This window comes from Lampetra fluviatilis, chromosome 18 (assembly GCF_964198595.1).
Source record: "Lampetra fluviatilis chromosome 18, kcLamFluv1.1, whole genome shotgun sequence".
NCBI lineage: Eukaryota > Metazoa > Chordata > Hyperoartia > Petromyzontiformes > Petromyzontidae > Lampetra > Lampetra fluviatilis.
The window spans coordinates 3,769,726-3,788,478 of NC_136292.1; the positions used below are offsets into that span (position 1 = coordinate 3,769,726).

At 51.0% G+C, this 18,753-nt stretch overlaps 1 protein-coding gene across 6 annotated transcripts in view; it reads right to left on the reverse strand.

The window, feature by feature from the left end:
* Positions 1-208: 208 nt before the first annotated feature.
* Positions 209-18,753, reverse strand: part of LOC144937108 (SPARC-related modular calcium-binding protein 1-like) — a 63,243-nt gene continuing 44,698 nt past the window's right edge. For 2 of the 6 annotated variants that reach the window (XM_078864380.1, XM_078864378.1), the window contains exons 8-13: positions 10,618-10,816; positions 10,107-10,192; positions 6,991-7,096; positions 5,547-5,794; positions 2,207-2,240; positions 209-650 (exon numbers count right to left, since the gene is read on the reverse strand). In XM_078864380.1, coding sequence (XP_078720506.1) covers positions 608-650; positions 2,207-2,240; positions 5,547-5,794; positions 6,991-7,096; positions 10,107-10,192; positions 10,618-10,816 — 716 coding nt within the window. In that variant the 3' untranslated portion in view covers positions 209-607. The remainder of the gene's footprint in view (positions 651-2,206; positions 2,241-5,546; positions 5,795-6,990; positions 7,097-10,106; positions 10,193-10,617; positions 10,817-18,753) is intronic. The other 4 variants (XM_078864379.1, XM_078864383.1, XM_078864382.1 and 1 more) reach the window with 4 other exon arrangements.

The window sequence follows — 18,753 nt, forward strand, 5'->3', positions numbered from 1 at the left end:
AACCCGGTGGTGACGGCGCGAGTCACGCGGGCGGCACAAGATTGTCGCGTGACCACGTGGCCGCGGTGGTGGTCCCGGGATTCGTGTCCCGCTCTGCGTCGTCCGCTTCTCGACGCGCGCGTCGCGGGCGGGAAAACATCGCGTAAACAAAACCGAAACAATTTTTGCCAGCTTCACGGATCGATGTGGAGATCCGTTTTTTTTAAGGAACGACAACAACAACAACGACAGCTCGTCGCGATTCGTACCGGGGGGGGGGAGCGACTTTCACGCTCCCCCTTCCTCCGTTCAGTCGACAAACCCGCAGTCCTCTCGGACCACCACTGCCAGGCTGAGTTACAACTTACCGACGCTCGTTTATGCGGATTAATAAAATATAATTTACTTATCGTCTGTTGTTAGGTAGGCTTCATAAAGCTGGACAATGGTGGTCCCTAGGCACTGGTAATTAATGCGTGTTAATCATCACCGCTCTCGCTTGCTCGAAAGTGCACTTACAACGCTCCGAATGTCAAAAAAAAAAATCCTTCGACTTTTTTTTTCCCCTTTTCTTTTTTTCACAGCCTCCCGCGACGTCAGCCATCGGCTTGCATGGTAGTCGACCCGGCTAATCTCTCCTCCTCTGACTTTGCCTCACTCCTGATGGCCTGCTGGACGGACAGAGGAAATCACAGTCAGCCGAAGTTCGTGAGCCCGTCAGCCCGGCGACAGCATTCAGATACGGCATCGTACTGGCGGCCCTGCCCCTACTTGTGGGGGCTGACACGCATTCGCGTAATTTAACTCTGGCATTTTCAAAATGACAATCTCCCCATGCCAACGTCCGCTACAGAGCCGCCGATTTACACGCCGCAGTTGATTGTGCCAACAAAGACACAAGAGTGGGCGTGCTAAAGTGACTCGAGCTGAGCAATTCATTTTTCCCACCGAGTGGACCTAGGGGGAGACCAGCAACGGGCACTCCGTGGCTGGCATTGAGAAACCCAAATTGTTGAGACGAGAGCGGCGCGCGCACCAGCCGTGACTGTGGCACTGTCCCCCCCCCCAACCACGCCTGCATGGTTAATCTGATCGCATCTCTTGTCCTGGAAGAAAAAATACCGCCGCACGGGCTGAGATGAGCGAGCTGCAGGTGAGTGCGGTGGGCGAAAATGTTCACTTGACTAGTGTAGAACAAATCGGCTTTCGCGACAAATATTATTAGTAATAAAGGTTTTTTTTAGGTTAGATGACGTGTTCTAACCCAAGTACCTTGATTATGATTACTAATATTTTTTTTTTAAGTAAAGAAAATAAAAACATGTATTCCAGAGATGCACGTGTCTATTTGAAATTCTTGCAAGAGCAAGATAACCCCATGTGTTAGAGAATGGCCTACGGGATGGGATGTAGAGCTGCTTCGGAAATCTTGAGTGACCTCTTCAATCCACACTCTAAGTGGGGGAGGGGGGGGGCGTTCTTTTCCACGTCAGAATCAGAATCTTTATTTATACTGGAGGAATCCGATGAGCTGTAAAGTTCGTTTTCACAGATGTCAAGCACTTGCCCTCTACCACAGAAGAATGTCCATTGCACGGCAGTGAACCTGATGTAATTTAGCCAAACGAAGTGAAAAATCAAGCTTAACACAACGGCTTTTTCTCCAGCCATTGGTGACAGGGCTGAGATCATGAACACGCTACGTTTGAGAAACGAGGTTTCATCCCGGGTTGTGGCTACAACTTTGACTTGCAGATTCTCAACATTGGCAGCTCAAAGTTCCCACCCTTGAGCAGGGGTTGACAATCGTAATCACAACCAAGAGCATTTTTTTCGAATTCTAAACAACCCCTTCTATTTCAAGACCAGCAATGCACGTGATTAACGACGTCACGACGCAGTCATTAGAGCCACATGCGGCTCTGGAGAGCCGCAGGTTGCCGGACCCCCTTGCCCTAGAGCAGGGGTCGGCAACCTACGGCTCCGGAGCCGCATGCGGCTCTTTACGGGCTGCTTCTTGACGATATGTACGTATGTACAGTATGTACTCAGATGCATTGCGGCTCTTGAAATACTGAATTTTGTACCGAATTGGAAAGAAATGGCTCTTCTTGTTATTTTGGTTGCCGACCCCTGCCCTAGAGGCACCTGGAACACCTCTACAGTTGTATTTCTCCAAAGCGTTCGCGGCTCTGGGCATTTATTATGCATGTGGTTTGTCTCTTGCCTTTTACGCTGCGCTTGATTGCCACCAGCACCTTCTGTGGGTAGAGCAAAAAAAACAGGCACGCACACGAGTGACTCTTGCATATAAATACCGTGAAATGCCTGTGAATTTCACACGTGAAGTCCAGCTAAAAACACATTCCTGCGGAGGGAGCTGGTAGGAACGTTGGGTTGCTCGGTCAATGGCCAGGGTCAATGGTGGCGTGGTGTATTCCGCAAATATGGCCGACTGTGAGGGCGGGCACAAGCCGGCGTGAGTAGGTTAAACGTTGAGTTTTATAAGGGCACCACGGGGTGACCAGCCCCTCCCCACCCAGCCCCACCCCTCCCACCCCCACCCAGTCCCACCCTCCCAACCGAGCCCCTGCCCACCCTCCCCACCCATCCCCTCCCAGCCCCTCCCCACCCTCCCCACTCAGCCCCTCCCCACCCAGCCCCTCCCCCACCCAGCCTCTCCCCACCCTCCCCACTCAGCCCCTTCCCACCCTCCCCTCTCCACCCAGCCCCACCCCTCCCATTTTTGGATGCACGACGGACGGACGGACACAATAATCCCCTGTGGGCTGGTGTAACCAGGAGGTTCCTACCAGTAAAACCTTATTTGTCCCCCCCATGTGGCTGTATTTTTCCTCATTTTAATAAAGCTATTCTCACCTCTCTCAACTAAAAATAATAATACAGGATTGGGAAGATGAGCTTAGAAAAAAAATATATATAAAAATGACCATAACTATTCATTCATTATTTTGTTTACGCGTCTAAAAAAAATCTAGATATATTCAACCTCTCGGGAGTAAATGGATTTTTTTCTTAATCTGCCGTCAATCAAGACACGAAGCTTTGAGAGGCTCCCGTTGGATTGAGTTACAAAAAGCAAGCTTATTGACGCTGCGTTGAGAAACTGTGTTCTATCCCAGTGCTGTTCAGAGCCCCATTGCTAAGCCCACTGCTGGCATTGCCAAGTACAGCTCTCAAAGTACATAAATAACTGCCACCCTGAGCTAAAAAGCCCCAGTGCAGTCGCTCAACTTCAAATGACACATTCTGAAAGGTTACGTTCCAGTCGGCTGTTGACGTTAGATTTTTTTTTAAGACTCGAGTTTATTATGCTCTGCCCTGAATTTAAAGCCCCCCATCTTTGCCAGAAATAATAAAACGCTGGCTATTTATTACCCGTAAAAAAAAAGTTGTAATTTTTTTATATTTTTGTTGTTGCCGATGCTTTGGGGACATCTTGAATGCCAGCTCGTGTCGGCGAGCCAGACTGAGTGTGTGTGTGAATTTGTGTCTGTGTCTCTGCGTGTTTAACTGCCCGTATGTGTGCATTTATGTGAATCTGTGTCTTTGTATTCAGTCAGGGGAGCGGGTGTGCAGGGGTTAGCGCGCTGCGCTACGATCCTGGCGACCCGAGTTCGATTCCTGCTCACGGCCATCACCAGTCACAGTATTATCTGAATCGGTCTTGGGCATCCCCTCGTTCAACTCAGCCTCAAATGAGTGCCTGATGCGGCGTGTCAACATCGCCACTGGGAAGACAAAGGCGGTCGGGCGTGGTGCTGGCCACCCACCCCGTTCTGTACTGTTCCAGCTTTCATAGGTGCTCGTTAAAAACACTTGCTCTAACAGTCTGGTAAGGCTATACGGGGTATATTTGTCTTTGTATTCAGTAAGATGTGGTGCTGCCCACATCATCCCCACGCGTGCCGTGCCTGCGTGTCTGTGTCGGATTGCCAATGCTGCATGAAATAAGCGGATAATGTATCGTTTTGTTCGGGAAGATTTCGTGGGAAAGATTGTTCGGCGAAAAAAACGTTTTGGTGGAAAAGCGTATCGGGATTCTACTTGTTCTGTCGTTTTGAACAGTCGCAAGTACAGCCACCGTTCTACACATGCCACGGTCTGGCCTGCGTGTGAGCACAAAGACGAATCCAGTTGTTGCCCCGTGAAGTAAACACAAAGTCAGATTAGAAACATCCCGACTTTGGAAACAAACGAGCGGCAAGTTTTTTTTTGTTAGTTTAACACCGTAGGCTGTCGTGACCAATATCCACAGTGCAGGTGTTTTGGGTTAGATCGCGTAAATATTACCAGAACCGCTTTCATATTTGATAGGCTCAATAGGGAGGCTGGATGCTGTTCAAAATTAAGCTTACTCGTGTCTAGATTTAGACTACTTCGATTGTTTTGCTGCTATAAATGTCCAAATGATAAGCCACTTCGTTGAGCTATCATTTGTGGCCAGGTCGCATCTGAAAAACAAGTGAATACCTCGGTGGGCTTTGTCTGGTAGGATGGGCTTGGTTTAGTTGTATATCGCACTACTATCGTGTTTTGTTGTTGTTGTAACGTTACCTGCCCCTACTGGACATCTGTGAAAAAAGAGCTTTATAGCTCATCGGATTCCTCAGGTCTAAATACATATTCTGTTTTAAAATAACCGACTAACAGGTAGCTGTTGTCAATCGGTTAGTGCGATAATCTCTAATGACGGTTTTCCTTAACGAGGGTCGAAGAGGAGTTTTAAATACCTATCAATGGCGGTTAATGAAGACAAAGATCCCCCATATAGCCATGAACAGACTGTTGGGGCAAGTGCTGTTCGCGAGTAGCACCTATGAAGGCAAGCACGGCACACGAGGGGGTGGGTGGCCACGCCCGGCCGCCTTTTCACTCCCCAGTGCCGATGTTGACACTACACCAGGCGCTCATTTAAGGCTGAGTCGACTAAGGGGAGGCCCAGAGCCGGTTCCGATATTAATCACTGATATTGGTCGTGAGCGGGAATTGAACTTGGGTCGCTGGGTTCGTTGTGCAGTACACTAACCACTGCGCCATCACAGAGGTCATTGGTGGGCAATTAGATTATCATCAGACAAACACCTCCGCCACCTCGATTCGCCCTCCGAATTATTCCATGAGTACTGCAAAAACCGACAGGCAGCTGTTACGATAAGACATAAGACCTGTATGCACATTTGCAGATGTCCGTACAGGTCTTTTTTGCTCTGCCTTTGTTTCTCCACTTTTGGGCTGCTGATTTTTGTTGTTGTATCCGTGCGGCTGGTTCTGGTTTTTCAACAGAGGAATTCCCGAATAGCTTCGTTCATATTGGACTGATCTTTCCGTGAGTTATTATTGTGTCCTCCCACCCCACCCCACCCACCCCCGTTACGAACAGACAGACATAGCTAATACGCAAAGGCTTTCAATCTTAGTTTGGGAAACGTTTCAAATGGCAATCGAGTCCTCGGTGTTTCGAGCGCTGTGTGCTTTGGCTTTGAATGAGAGTCACCCCAATAGCTCCCCCTCCCCTGCTCCCCGCTGTGCGTCCCCACACTCACTCTGCTCTCGGCCGACCCCCAGGCATCCCTTGAGCTCGGGCAGCGACAGCGCCTTGTTGCCGTTGAGGTCGCAGTACTCCATGAACTTGCGGCCGCACCGCTGCGGCTTGGGTCTTCTCTTGAGGAAGCGGCGTAGGGGCCTCATCTCCTTGCGGCCCACGACGCCGCGCCCGCTGCGATCGAGCTGCGTGAAGAACCAGCGGACCGCGCGCTCCTCCAGCGTCTGGCTCGGGTCGGGCTCCTCCATCCTGCGCGTCGCAGAGACACGGCGAGCGAGCGGGCCCCCTCTCGTAATGCGGGTACGGCACCGTGTCGGGCCCATGAAGCCTCCAATAGTTGATCGTCGTAATAATGACAAACCATTCGTTGTTGATGTTTCAGGTCAGGTCACGTAACGATCGGGCCAAATGTATGTCGTCAAGAAGCCGTGCCAAGCGTCGTCCTGCAGACGCTTGCGTCGTACCTGGCTGCGAGATGTGGTTGTGAGGATTGTTCTTCAACTTACCAGGGAGCTGAAACAGCCATGTATTATTGGTGGGCGAGATGTTTCGGGAATCCTCACCCCACCGCCTCGGTGCACTCAGCAGTTGTAAATCGTGACGCCAGAGTTAGTCAGTCGGCGGGTCGGGTGTAGTGTGGTAAAGTGTGGACACCCTCCACCTCCATCAAGACACTTGACCAGCATGTCAGAGTCGGTCAAACTACCCTCTTTGAGTGGCACTCTCCACCTCCATCAAGACACTTGACCAGCATGTCAGAGTCGGTCAAACTACCCTCTTTGAGTGGCACCCTCCACCTCCATCAAGACACTTGACCAGCATGTCAGAGTCGGTCAAACTACCCTCTTTGAGTGGCACCCTCCACCTCCATCAAGACACTTGACCAGCATGTTAGAGTCGGTCAAACTTCCCTCTTTGAGTGGCACCCTCCACCTCCATCAAGACACTTGACCAGCATGTCAGAGTCGGTCAAACTACCCTCTTTGAGTGGCACTCTCGCGCTGCCGCTAGCGCGAGGCCCCCTCTGTCAGCAGTTGCGTGAGCACGCAGCGGTGCGTGTGACTCACAGCTTCGTGTACCCACGAAGCTGTGAGTCACGAGCAACGTTCGCAGGCAAACGGCCACCGCGAATCGGCATCATTGGCCAAGTTTGAAAATCACCCCCCCCCCCACACACGCATCTGAATTCCCTGACAATAAATCACATCGGTACAAAGGACCCCCGAATGTCTACTGAGTTAGCGGGGGTGGTGACGGGGTGGGTAGGGGTGGGGGATCCCCTGTGGCTAAGCTGGGCATGGAGGGTGGGGGGGCCGCGGTTGGTTTTGGTTCACTCGAAACCGTTGCTCGGCTTCAACTTTGCCCCCCGGGTGATTAACGATCGGTGGAGTCCCCGCGCGTGTATTGGTTTGGCCCCGCGGCGGTGAGTTTGGGAGGGCTCTCACTTCATCCCCGGGGAGGATTCCGCCGCCTTCACGGCCTTGACCATGTCGGTGATGAGCGCGTCCAGCAGGGACGTGATGAACTGCGCTTTCTTCCCACCGGGACACCCTGGCATAAAGCAGAGGTCGTTTAAACAAAAAAAAGAAACATGCACAAAAAAATCCCACCAGTGTCAGTAAACTACCCTTGATTCATAGCGTGTCTATATTTTATCTCCTGTTTACTCTGCAATTGTCCGATGATGAAATGTAGCGGGGCTGTGCGTTTTTTTCCCTTCTGTACGAGACCGATAGCCCACGACCTCCTGCACCCCAGACGAGGGAGTTAACATCTCGCCACCGCGGCACCCAAAACGTACAAACGTGCACCGATTCATTCTGCAATGTAACTGTGTTTTTTGGAGCAGAAGTACGTGGGGAGAGAAGAAACGAAACAACAATACTGCCGTTCTCGTTGCTCGATGATGGCGCGCTCCCTTCTCAAGCGGCAACAGCTAGGAGATGCTTCAAGGCTCCCCGTCGATCAACAGTGCCCCTCCTTAACACAAACCGGGCTTCTTATCTGCGATAAATAATGATTTATGGTGGAAACGCCTTGTCCTCCCCTCCGTTGGAATTTCTCAGCGGCTATAATAAGTAGACGTACGAGTTGACACGACACACCTTGGAATGCGGCTCCCTGTAAACAAGGCTGCTGATGTCTCAGCTGACTCCCCTATATAAGTGCATGGCAGGTAGGCAGCCAGTATTTTCGCACCTCCGGTTGGCTACATACGGCACGAAAAGAAGTTCAACATGCCTGCATACTCGGAAGAGATAATGTGCCGAGTCCAACCACCAACCAGAAGTTGAACTTGCTACCTCCGGATCGCGAGCCGCTCCCTCTACCGCTGAGCTGCCTGGCCGAATCAAGAGTGGTTGTCTGATGGGGGAGACTTGCCCCTGCCATAGGTATGTGGCATTTCTGCCACCGGCTCAGGGTTACGTCTCAGCAATGTGTGTGGCTAAATTTTGACTTAAAATGTCCGTGACTGCAGGAATTCATATTCTTTGCTTCTTTCGGTAAAGTCACGTAGATAGAAAAATTATAATACAAATAAAGTTAATAGAAAAAATAAAAATAATGAAAATAATAAATAATAATAAAACACTAATGTAGACTGTAGCCTGGTTCTTAATCGGAGTGAGTGTACTGGCAATCTCTAATGTGGACTCTAGCCTGGTTATTAAGTTTGGTGAGTGTACTGGCAGTCTAGAATGTAGACTGTAACCAGGCTACAGTCTACATTATAGACTGCCAGTACACTCACTCCGATTAAGAACCAAGCTACAGTCTGCATTAGTGTTGTTTTGTTTTTATAATTTTATTCACTTTATTATAATTTTTATATCTACGTGACTTTATCGAAAGAACCAAAGAAAAATGTGTGTGGCTACTGTGTGAAAAGAGCTGGAAGTTGAAGGATTTTATTTTCATAAGTTTTTAACAACTGCCCTCCGTCGCGATTCCGTTAACTGTCACCACTCGGTGTGGCAGTCCCATTCAAGGAGTCTTTTTGTTTCTGTTGCGGTGAATGTAGCGGCCTCTCGTGGCGAAATGGATGGCGTGAGCTAAGCTATATACAATAAATATATTTCTAATACGCATAACAATGCATGTCTGGCTAGATTACAAATCAATTTTAATTGCCAAAGCGATGCGTCGTTACACCCCGAGTTTTTGCAATGCCGAAATGCTGCCCTGTGATTGCCGCCGGTGAGAAAGCCCTCCGTTTAGCCAAAGCCCAGCGAAACGTTTATTCTCCGCTGTCTGTTCATCTGCAATACCAGGCTATGTGCATCAAGTGCCGCCATTAGTTTGTGGCCAGGTCGCTTCTGTAAAAATCAACATTAGCTCAGTAGGACCTACCTGGTAAAATAAAATAAAAAACATAATTATCTTATTTTATTTAACCAGTTGAGAACTCCAGAGTCCTGGATAGTCTCATTTCGCCACCACCATCATCATCGTCGTCACCATCAGGCATTGCCACACAGCAGGGGTCATCAACTGGTGGACCGAGGGCCTGACGTGGCCTGCGGAGGCTCTCGGCCCGTAGCGCTGTGGCCCGCAGAGAGATGAGGCGCGCAGGAGCTGAGAGATGCAGATTGGTGAGGTGAAGCAAAGATAACCGAGAGAGAAATGAGATGCATGGAGATAGGAGACACAGAAGCTGGTGGATACACAGCTACATGCAGCCATGAGGATCATCTCAGGGATGCTAAAGAGCAACACCGCTGCCGTGGCTTCTGATCCGCACAAACATCGCTCCTCAGCAGCTCCGCCGCACATATTAGGGAGCACCGCAAGGCCATCAGAATTCCAAACAAGGACATCTCCATGCCACCACCGCACAGGTGTCTCAAATCCAGAAAGCCTTTCTGGCAATATGCCAAGAGCCTCCATGACGACGACAAGATCACCGAAGCTCGATGGAGGGAAGCCTGGGCAAACAGCAACCCGCTGTAGAAATCCATCATCAGCCATCCCACAATCCTCCAACCTGGACCTGACCTACCGAGGAAGATCTGGAACTCCTTGAATCGGATCCGGACACTCCATGGAAGATGTGGGGACGCTTTCTCCAAAAATGGAAAATGAACGAGAGTCCAGTTTGTGACTGTGGTGGTGCGACATATCAGACCGCGCAACACGTCGTGAACGACGGCCCAGTCAGACCATTCAACGGCGATCTGAAGCTAATCTATGCGGCTACTCCTGAAGCAGTCGAATGGATATCAAAATCTCGGCATCTGTTTGTAATCCGTTGCAATCCCCCAAAATGCATCAGTAAAGAAGAAGAGACACAAGATTCGTGCTCTCGCCTGCGGACGTTCTGACGTCACGTCGTCGTGCCTCAACAAGTGACGTACGACCGATTGTCGTACGACCAAAACTATCCGGTTACGTGTGAATACACAATTTATCTGTCGTCCAAATCCATCTGTTGACTCAATTACTATGTTGCATCACTGAATCCTTCCGGTGTCGTGTGACTAACTCCATCGGGGGTTGTACCACTGACTCCGTCTGGACGTGTGGGATGGCCATGCTGCCCCCCTCCCCCCACCCCTCTGACCTGCGAGATCCCTCTTGTCGTAAGGATCCTCTTGCACGGCACCTCTTGACCTCGCGTTGGGGTCGCACTTTGGGGTTTGATACCTGCTGGAGGACAGAAAACGCTCGCCTTAGAATCCTACACACGGGCCGTGCGTTCAAGGATCACAAGGGCCACGGGTTGAGCCACGGTGGAGCCATGGTGGAGCCATGGTGGAGCCACGGGTTGAGCCATGGTGGAGCCATGGTGCAACCACGGGTTGAGCCATGGTGGAGCCATGGTGCAGCCACGGGTTGAGCCATGGTGGAGCCACGGTGCAGCCACGGGTTGAGCCACGGTGGAGCCACGGTGGAGACACGGTGGAGCCACGGTGGAGCCATGGTGGAGCCATGGTTGAGCCATGGGGGAGCCACGGGTGGAGCCACGGCAGCGCCTGTGTGCACGCTCAGATATCGGCCAAGGCTGCGTGGACACGTGAGGTGGCCAGGCGGGCGGCGTGAGTGAGTGAGTGAGGAGCGTGCGGAGGGCGTGCCTGGTGGAGGATCCCGGGATGGGCCGCCCCGTGTCGACGAGCACGCACCAGCAGTATCCCGTCGTCTGGTAGCACTGCACGGGCTGGTAGAGCCCCCCGCCGCCGGCGGCGCACTCCGGCACGAACGCACCCTCGCGTGGGTGCTGCCTGTCCTCCTCCAGCACCGACTGACGCTCCTCCTCGCACGAGCGCGACTTGTCTGGCCGCGGAAGAGACGGGCGGATGAGGCGAGAGAAGGGGGGGGGGGCTGGTGGCTTGCTCGTGAGAGGTCGGAGCCGCGCCGAGCTCCCGGCATCCGCTGAGATCACCGCGGTGGCTATGAGATGTTAACTGTCTCGTCTGGTATACACGAGGTCGTGGGTTCGATCCCGACCCTGATGTTACCTGGATATTTTGAATTTGCCTGTTCTCCCCATGGTCAAATATATTTTTCTATGGGTCTTCCGGTCTTTCCCTCCACGTTTAGAAATGTTATTTTAGAGTATATGGCTGCTAAAAATGTGCACGTGATCAGCCACTTCGTTGAGCTATCATTTGCGGTCAGGTCGCTTCTGAAAAAAAAATATCGAGCTCAGTGGGCCTTACCTGGTTAGATAAAAAATAAGTTTTTAGTTTACAAACAGCAAGTGACAAATTGTTATGATTTTGAGGCATGATGGTTCGAGACAATAATTGATTCGTTATTGTATATTGTGGTGATCGTAGCAGTGCCTCTCGTGGCGGCACTGGAGTCCTACCCAGCCAAGTTCATCGTATTCAAAATGAATTGATTCTTACACCGTGCGCAATTTTATTGATTAATTAATTTCAGTGTCTGTCGTGCCAGCCTAATCAGATCAACGACGATCAGTAACAATGCTTAAAGCATCATCAGCTGTGCGCCGCTAGTCGAACAGACGACACCAGAGCGGATGAAGCGGGTCGTGTTCCCGGGGGCCACGTTTGAGAAGCTTTGCAGCAGCGTTCGAAGCGCTGCCCACGAGTGGCACAGAAGCCGCAACTCCACTACTCGCCGTGTCGTCGTGAGTGCGTTCACAATTCACGGCACGATCCATCATTATGTGCCCACGGAATTTTTCTGCATAACGTAGCTACGAGTAGAAAGCGATATAAATATTCATATTTACTGACCGCGTACGCTTAATAACTCTTGGATTCATGTCGTGTCTGACGACGTCAAGGAGCATTAACCATCATGCGAACTCCGCTCATCTTCGCAGAAACGACTTTTGGTTAACCATCGAACAAAGACGGTCACCTCCTCCCACGCTATCAGATGCACTTCTGCGCCCATCTGGAACGCTCTCCACTCTGATATTAGGAAGCCACTGGAGCTATGCACTTTTAAATCTCGATTGAAAACTAATTTCTTTACAACTGCTTTTTGTGTTTAGTTTGTTGTCCTTCCCCCGCACCTACAATTAGCATGGTTGGCTGTGTACTGTGCGAAAGAAGTTCAACATACCGTACATACAAACCAAATCCCAACACATTGTGACCTGAAGGTTATAAACACTGTATTGTTCAAGGGAAACGTTGCATCTTTTTCTAGTTGTTTGGCTAATTCATTTTATTTTCGAGCGTGGGAGGAAATTGTGAGTATCAGTAGGAATCCACGCGCACGAGGGGATGACAAGATGATGATGATAGAGAGTGCAACAGACCCCTTCATCCACGCTCTTGCACTGTCTTCAATGTGTGCCGAGCTGCAACTGGTAGCCCTGTATACTTCAGGCTGCAAATATTTCAACCCTGCCGTCATTAACGAACACTGGGCGCGTTGTGTTTTTTTTTACTTGTTTAATTTAAAAAAAAGAAACATTTAGCTAACGTCCTTCCTAAGTTAAAACAAAACCTGGTGACCACTGTAGGAATGTGGAATTTCCACCCAATGACTCAGGCCTGGCAGATGGAGATGTGCGTGAATGCGATGCTTGTGTGTGGAGAGCAGTGGCGCAGTGGTGAGCGTGCCGCACTACGAATCCAGTGGAACGAGTTCGATAACCACTCGGGGACAACACCAGGACAGTGTCTTCTTGGTTCTTTCGGTAAAGTCACGTAGAAGGGAAATAATAAAATAATAAAAATCAAAAATTATTCTCACGACGTTTCGGCCACAACGCAAGCAGCCGTCCTCAGGTGAAGAACAGGTCTGTCGGAAAGACAGCGTCTGAATGGACACCACCAGGCTTGGCAGCGTATATTTAAGCTGGGTTGGAGGGGGGAAGGGGCGCCTTGACAAAGGAATTTGCATATCAAGAGGAATTTAGCATATTTTTGGGAAATGCAGATATGGGATTAGTCATTACTTGTGGAATGCGTAGGAGGTGGGGGGGGGTTCAAAGTCATATTATGCAGTATGCAGGATTAGCAGCATCATAGGGAGGGAGTATGGTAAGCAGTAATAGAGGGAAGGAATTTTAATAGTAAGGAGCTGCAGCAGGTGCGAGAATTATTTTATTATGTTTAATTTTATTATTTTATTATTTCCCTTCTACGAGACTTTACCGAACGAACCAAGAAGATGAATCCCTGCAGTCACGAAAGGTTTAAATCGAAACCAGGACAGTGATTAAACATTAGGTGTAGTTCTGGCCACCCACCTCCCTCGTGTGCTCAGCTGGCCTTCATAGGTGTTCGCTAACAGGACTTGCACCCAAGAGTCCGTTGAGGCTATCGGGGGATCTTCGCATTTGTGTTCATTCGTTCGTTTCTCCATCCGCTTGTCCTGGTGAGGGCCGCGGTGGCAGCGTGTTGAGGAGGGCGGTCCAGACCTCCCTGGCGACAGACTTTTGGCTCTTCCTGGAGAATCTCCAGACATTCCCAGGCCAGCTGAGCGACGTAGTCCCACCAGCGTGGTCCTGGGCCGGCCCCGGGGTCTTCGCCCAGAGGGACGTTGCTGCTGCTGCCCGGTAGAGTTCCAGGGGGAGTCTATCTTCTCGATCCGGAGGAGCAGCGGCTCGACTCTGAGGCTCTCCCGGATTACCGAGCTCCTCACCCGATCACGGAGAGTGGTGAGCCCGGCAACCCTGCGGAGAAACCTCATTTCGGCCCCTTGTACCCGCGGTTTCATCCTTTCGGTCATTACCCAAAGCGCATCATCATAGGTGCACGAGCTTTGGGTGGTGATGCAGTACAGCGCCCGCATCACTGCGGACGCCACACCGATCCAGCAGGTGTTGATCAGTTGACAGCTCTGCCCCTCTCACTATGAGATCCCTTTTACCAGTGGCAAAATATAGTAGTAGGTTTTTACCCTTTTAAACTGGTACAAATAAAGGTGTCAGTTTTGTACCAGTTTAAAAGGGTAAAAACCTACTACTATAATCTGCCCCTCTCTTCAACCGAGTGTTTAGAACATACGGCCTTAGGTCCGATCATACAATTATTAAGTCAATCATTAACCTTCAGCCTCAGGTGCTCTGGTTCCAAGTACACTTGCGAGCATCCTTGTGTTCGAACATGGTGTTTGTTGTTGACATTCCGTGACTAGCGCAGAATTCCAATAACATCTCACCTTTGGGGTTCAGATCAGGGGGCCCATTCCTCCCAATCACGCCTCTCCAGGTATCTCCATCGTTTCCCACGTGAGCATTGAAGTCGCCCACTAAGACTGTGGAGTCTTGTAGGCAGCACTCTATTGAGCACTGCACCCACCGTCTCCAACAAGGCCGAATACTCTGAACTGCTATTTGGTGCATAAGCAATAGACAACAGTCAGAGTTTCCCTTTCTGAGACCCGAAGTCTCATTGAGGCGACCCTGGGACAAACTCCAACTGAACAGCTCCCAGCCCAGGGGCTTGTGAGCATCCCCACACCCGCTAAGGGGCCTCTCATCAGGGGTTAGTCTGGAATAGGAGACGACCGATAAGTGTGGTTCTAGTGCCAATGCTGTGTGTGGAGGTGAGGCCAACTTTGTCTAGTCGATACCATTCCACCTCCTCCACCGGCTCCGGCTCCTTGCCCCCCAGTGACGTGACATTCCACATCCCAATACCGAGTGTCCATCGCCAAGGTCCACTCCGTCTGAGACCATCCCTTTCCCTGCCATACTGGCATCGCACCCACCACTCACTCTTCGTCCTGCGGATGGTTGGCACGTGTGTGCGCATGATTGAATGTTTGATTGCACGCATGCATGTGTTCCCCACAAAGACAATGCTCTCTCCATATAGCCGACTTGAACTGCAGGGACAAGCGGTGTTAGCGAGCACCCATTCAGCACCACACCCAGCCGCTCTTGTTTCCCCACGCCGCACCTGGCATTCATTTAAAGCCGTGTTGATCTCGGGGAGAGCTGGGACCAGTTGAGATCTCACTCACCACTCGTGTTAGCCATGGGGCACCAAGTGGCTGGCTTTCAGAGCAACCACCCGCTAAGACGACCGCTGGCGAGGTGCGATTTCTTTTTCCGGCCACACTACTCCCTCCTCGGAGTTGCATGCGCCGGCCTCAAGAAATTGTCGCCTGCCACATCAGCCGCAACAACAGCAGCAGCAACAGCAGCAGCAGAGGCTGCGCGTCTACGCTGCACGAGCAGATCATCTCTCCGTCGTCTTTGCGTTTGTTGCACCGCTCGCGGCAGCGGCAGGGGTGGGATCCGTCTCCGTTTGAAGGGAAGCGGCTTCCCGCACGCAACCCAGTCTCGGGCGAGCACAGGGACAGCGGCAAGGAAAGCTTAGACTCCGTCCGGAATCTCCGCATCGGCGCACAGCCGCCGACGGCACCTTCTGTTTGAGGCTGGGGGGGGGGGTGGTGGAGGTTTTTTGTTTTGTTTCTCCATGGAACAGAGGAGGCGCTGTGCTCCGGCTTGCTTTGCGCACAATCGCGAGGTAGATTTTCTGGAAAGATCCCCCCCCCATTAGGATAATTGGAGGGCCATTACCCGTGGAGACTAAAGTGCCCCCGCCACCGTTTTAAAGCTCAAAGTGTTGTTTATTCTCTTTATCGGACGCACTAAAAGCCCGTTTAGTTTTTTTTTTACTTTGACTTTACATCGCCGGGCCCATACGCTTCATCAAATAACAGTTGGGAACAAAAAATAAAGTTTTGAAAAGGTTATCAGCCCTCCCCGCCCCTCCCCCCGCTATTCTTCGTGTGAACAGAGAAGCGGGTTGAATGAGTGCCACTGCAGATTATAGTGCTGTTAAGCGGCGACTGTTTCATTTTCATTCATTTGTTCATTCATTTATTCATTCGCGTATTCATTCTAGCGTCCGGGCCGCTTGGTGTTGTGCTCGCAAAGTACTAAAACGTGTGCAGGAATTCGGCGTGTGGCAAATGCAGTGCTCCAAGATTACGTGGTGTGTGTATGTTTAACTTCTTTTGCACCGTACGTATTCAACCGAGGCTAATATATGTCATTATGTATGTTTAACTTCTTTTGCATCGTACGCAGCGAACCGTGCTAATAGGAGATGCGGGGGGAAGGACAACAAACGGAACACAGAAAGTTTATCCTCTACGTGTTTCGTCTCTCAAGGACAGAGCAAGGTATTTAACAATTCAATTATTGCAATACAATTGCGAATGTGTGTGCAGCGTCTAAATGTAATTACCCCTCGCAGTGGCTAAGAAATAGGGGAAGACCTGCGTACCTAGAGCGTTCATGAGCATGTTGAAGTAATGCAGGGAATGAGGGAATACAAATCTGCAGGCCAGAGAGGGAATTCGGATGGCCTGATGTTAGAAGTGTCAAGAGACGTCTATAAGAGGGAGGGAATTATTGGCTGGCCTTGAACAGGAGAAAGGATGGCCAATGTGTGGATAGCCAAGAGGAAGGGAATTTCAGACAGTGGAAGCAGCAGCAGAGAATGTGCATCCTCCTCCTCCTCCGCTCACTGGGCAAAGGTTGACTGACACGTTTGACAGAAGGCCTCACTTGCTGGAGCAGCGAGCGATGAGAGGGGAGAGGAGGCGTGGACGAGTCTATGAAGAACCTTGAAGATGGTGTGGGGCGACCTTGTAATTGGTCGGGGGTTGGATTGGGAACCAGTTGGGGATCAGTGTATCAGTATGACGTGGTCCCATTTAATGAATTATGGGTGTGGATGACGTAGTTCATCGTTGGATGCATTAAGCATGAGCTGAAATGCACACTAACAGGCAGAGATTGTTATATTCCATTGGTCTTATGTGTGTGTATATATAGGGAGCGGTGGCGCAGTAGTTAGCACGCTGCGTTACGAACCCGGCGACGGTAGTTTGATTCCCGCTCATGGCCACCACCAGTGACGATTATCTGAACCGGTCCTGATCCTCCCCTAGGTAGACTTAGCCTCAAATGAGTACCTGGTGTCATGTGTGTAAACATCGCCACTGGGGAGACAAAGGCAGTCGGGCGTAGTGCTGGTCACCCACCCCCTCGTGTGCTGTTCCGGCCTTCATAAATGCTCGTGAACAACACTTGCCCCGACAGTCTATTAAGGCGACACGGGGGATCGTATTTGTATTCATATGGTAGTGGTAGCACAGTGGTAAGTGCAGATGTTCTTAACCTGGGGTGCATGTACCCCTGCAGCCAAGGTTAAGGACCGCTGGGTTCGTGCGATGGTCTATGAACCCAGCGACCCGAGTTTGATTGCTGCTAATGACGAATAGCAGTGGTGAATACGATGTTGAACCTGTCCTGGGACTCGCCTAGGTCTACTCAGCCTTACATGCGTACCTGGTGCAGTGTGTAAACATCTGCACTGAGGAGACAAAGGCGGCCGGGTGTGCTGATGGCCACTAACCCCCTCGTGTGCTGTGCCAGCATTAACAGGTGCTCGCTAACAGCACTTACCCCAACAGACTGTTTAAAGCTCTACAGGGTATTTTTGTTTTACACACACAGAAATATTATTGTACACTTAGGCAAACATGTAAAATCAGCGATGTGTGTTATATGTAAATATCTGGCGCAAAGATGTTTGACAATGCGTAGCTTGTTACGTATACCACGAATCTATATTGCACGTGGTGGCTGAGGTCGTACGTGCGTATGATGTGCAATGAACCGAGTCGCTGTTGGGCTCCGACTTGTGCCAGTTCTCTCGGCCAAAGGCAGCACGTGGTGCAGGTAAAGCTCGTGATTGTTTAACACGCGGGGTGCAGGTGAAGCTCGCGATTGGTTAACACGCGGGGTGGAGGTAAAGCTCGTGATTGGTTAACACGCGGGGTGCAGGTAAAGCTCGCGATTGGTTAACACGCGGGGTGGAGGTAAAGCTCGTGATTGGTTAACACGCGGGGTGCAGGTGAAGCTCGTGATTGGTTAACACGCGGGGTGGAGGTAAAGCTCGTGATTGGTTAACACGCGGGGTGCAGGTGAAGCTCGTGATTGGTTAACACGCGGGGTGCAGGTGAAGCTCGCGATTGGTTAACACGCGGGGTGGAGGTAAAGCTCGTGATTGGTTAACACGCGGGGTGCAGGTGAAGCTCGTGATTGGTTAACACGCGGGGTGGAGGTAAAGCTCGTGATTGGTTAACACGCGGGGTGCAGGTGAAGCTCGTGATTGGTTAACACGCGGGGTGCAGGTGAAGCTCGCGATTGGTTAACACGCGGGGTGGAGGTAAAGCTCGTGATTGGTTAACACGCGGGGTGCAGGTGAAGCTCGTGATTGGTTAACACGCGGGGTGCAGGTGAAGCTCGCGATTGGTTAACACGCGGGGTGGAGGTAAAGCTCGTGATTGGTTAACACGCGGGGTGCAGGTAAAGCTCGTGATTGGTTAACACGCGGGGTGGAGGTAAAGCTCGTGATTGGTTAACACGCGGGGTGCAGGTAAAGCTCGTGATTGGTTAACACGCGGGGTGCAGGTAAAGCTCGTGATTGGTTAACACGCGGGGTGCAGGTAAAACTCGTGATTGGTTAACACGCGGGGTGCAGGTAAAGCTCGTGATTGGTTAACACGCGGGGTGCAGGTAAAACTCGTGATTGGTTAACACGCGGGGTGCAGGTAAAGCTCGTGATTGGTTAACACGCGGGGTGCAGGTAAAGCTCGTGATTGGTTAACACGCGGGGTGCAGGTAAAGCTCGTGATTGGTTAACACGCGGGGTGGAGGTAAAGCTCGTGATTGGTTAACACGCGGGGTGCAGGTGAAGCTCGTGATTGGTTAACACGCGGGGTGCAGGTGAAGCTCGCGATTGGTTAACACG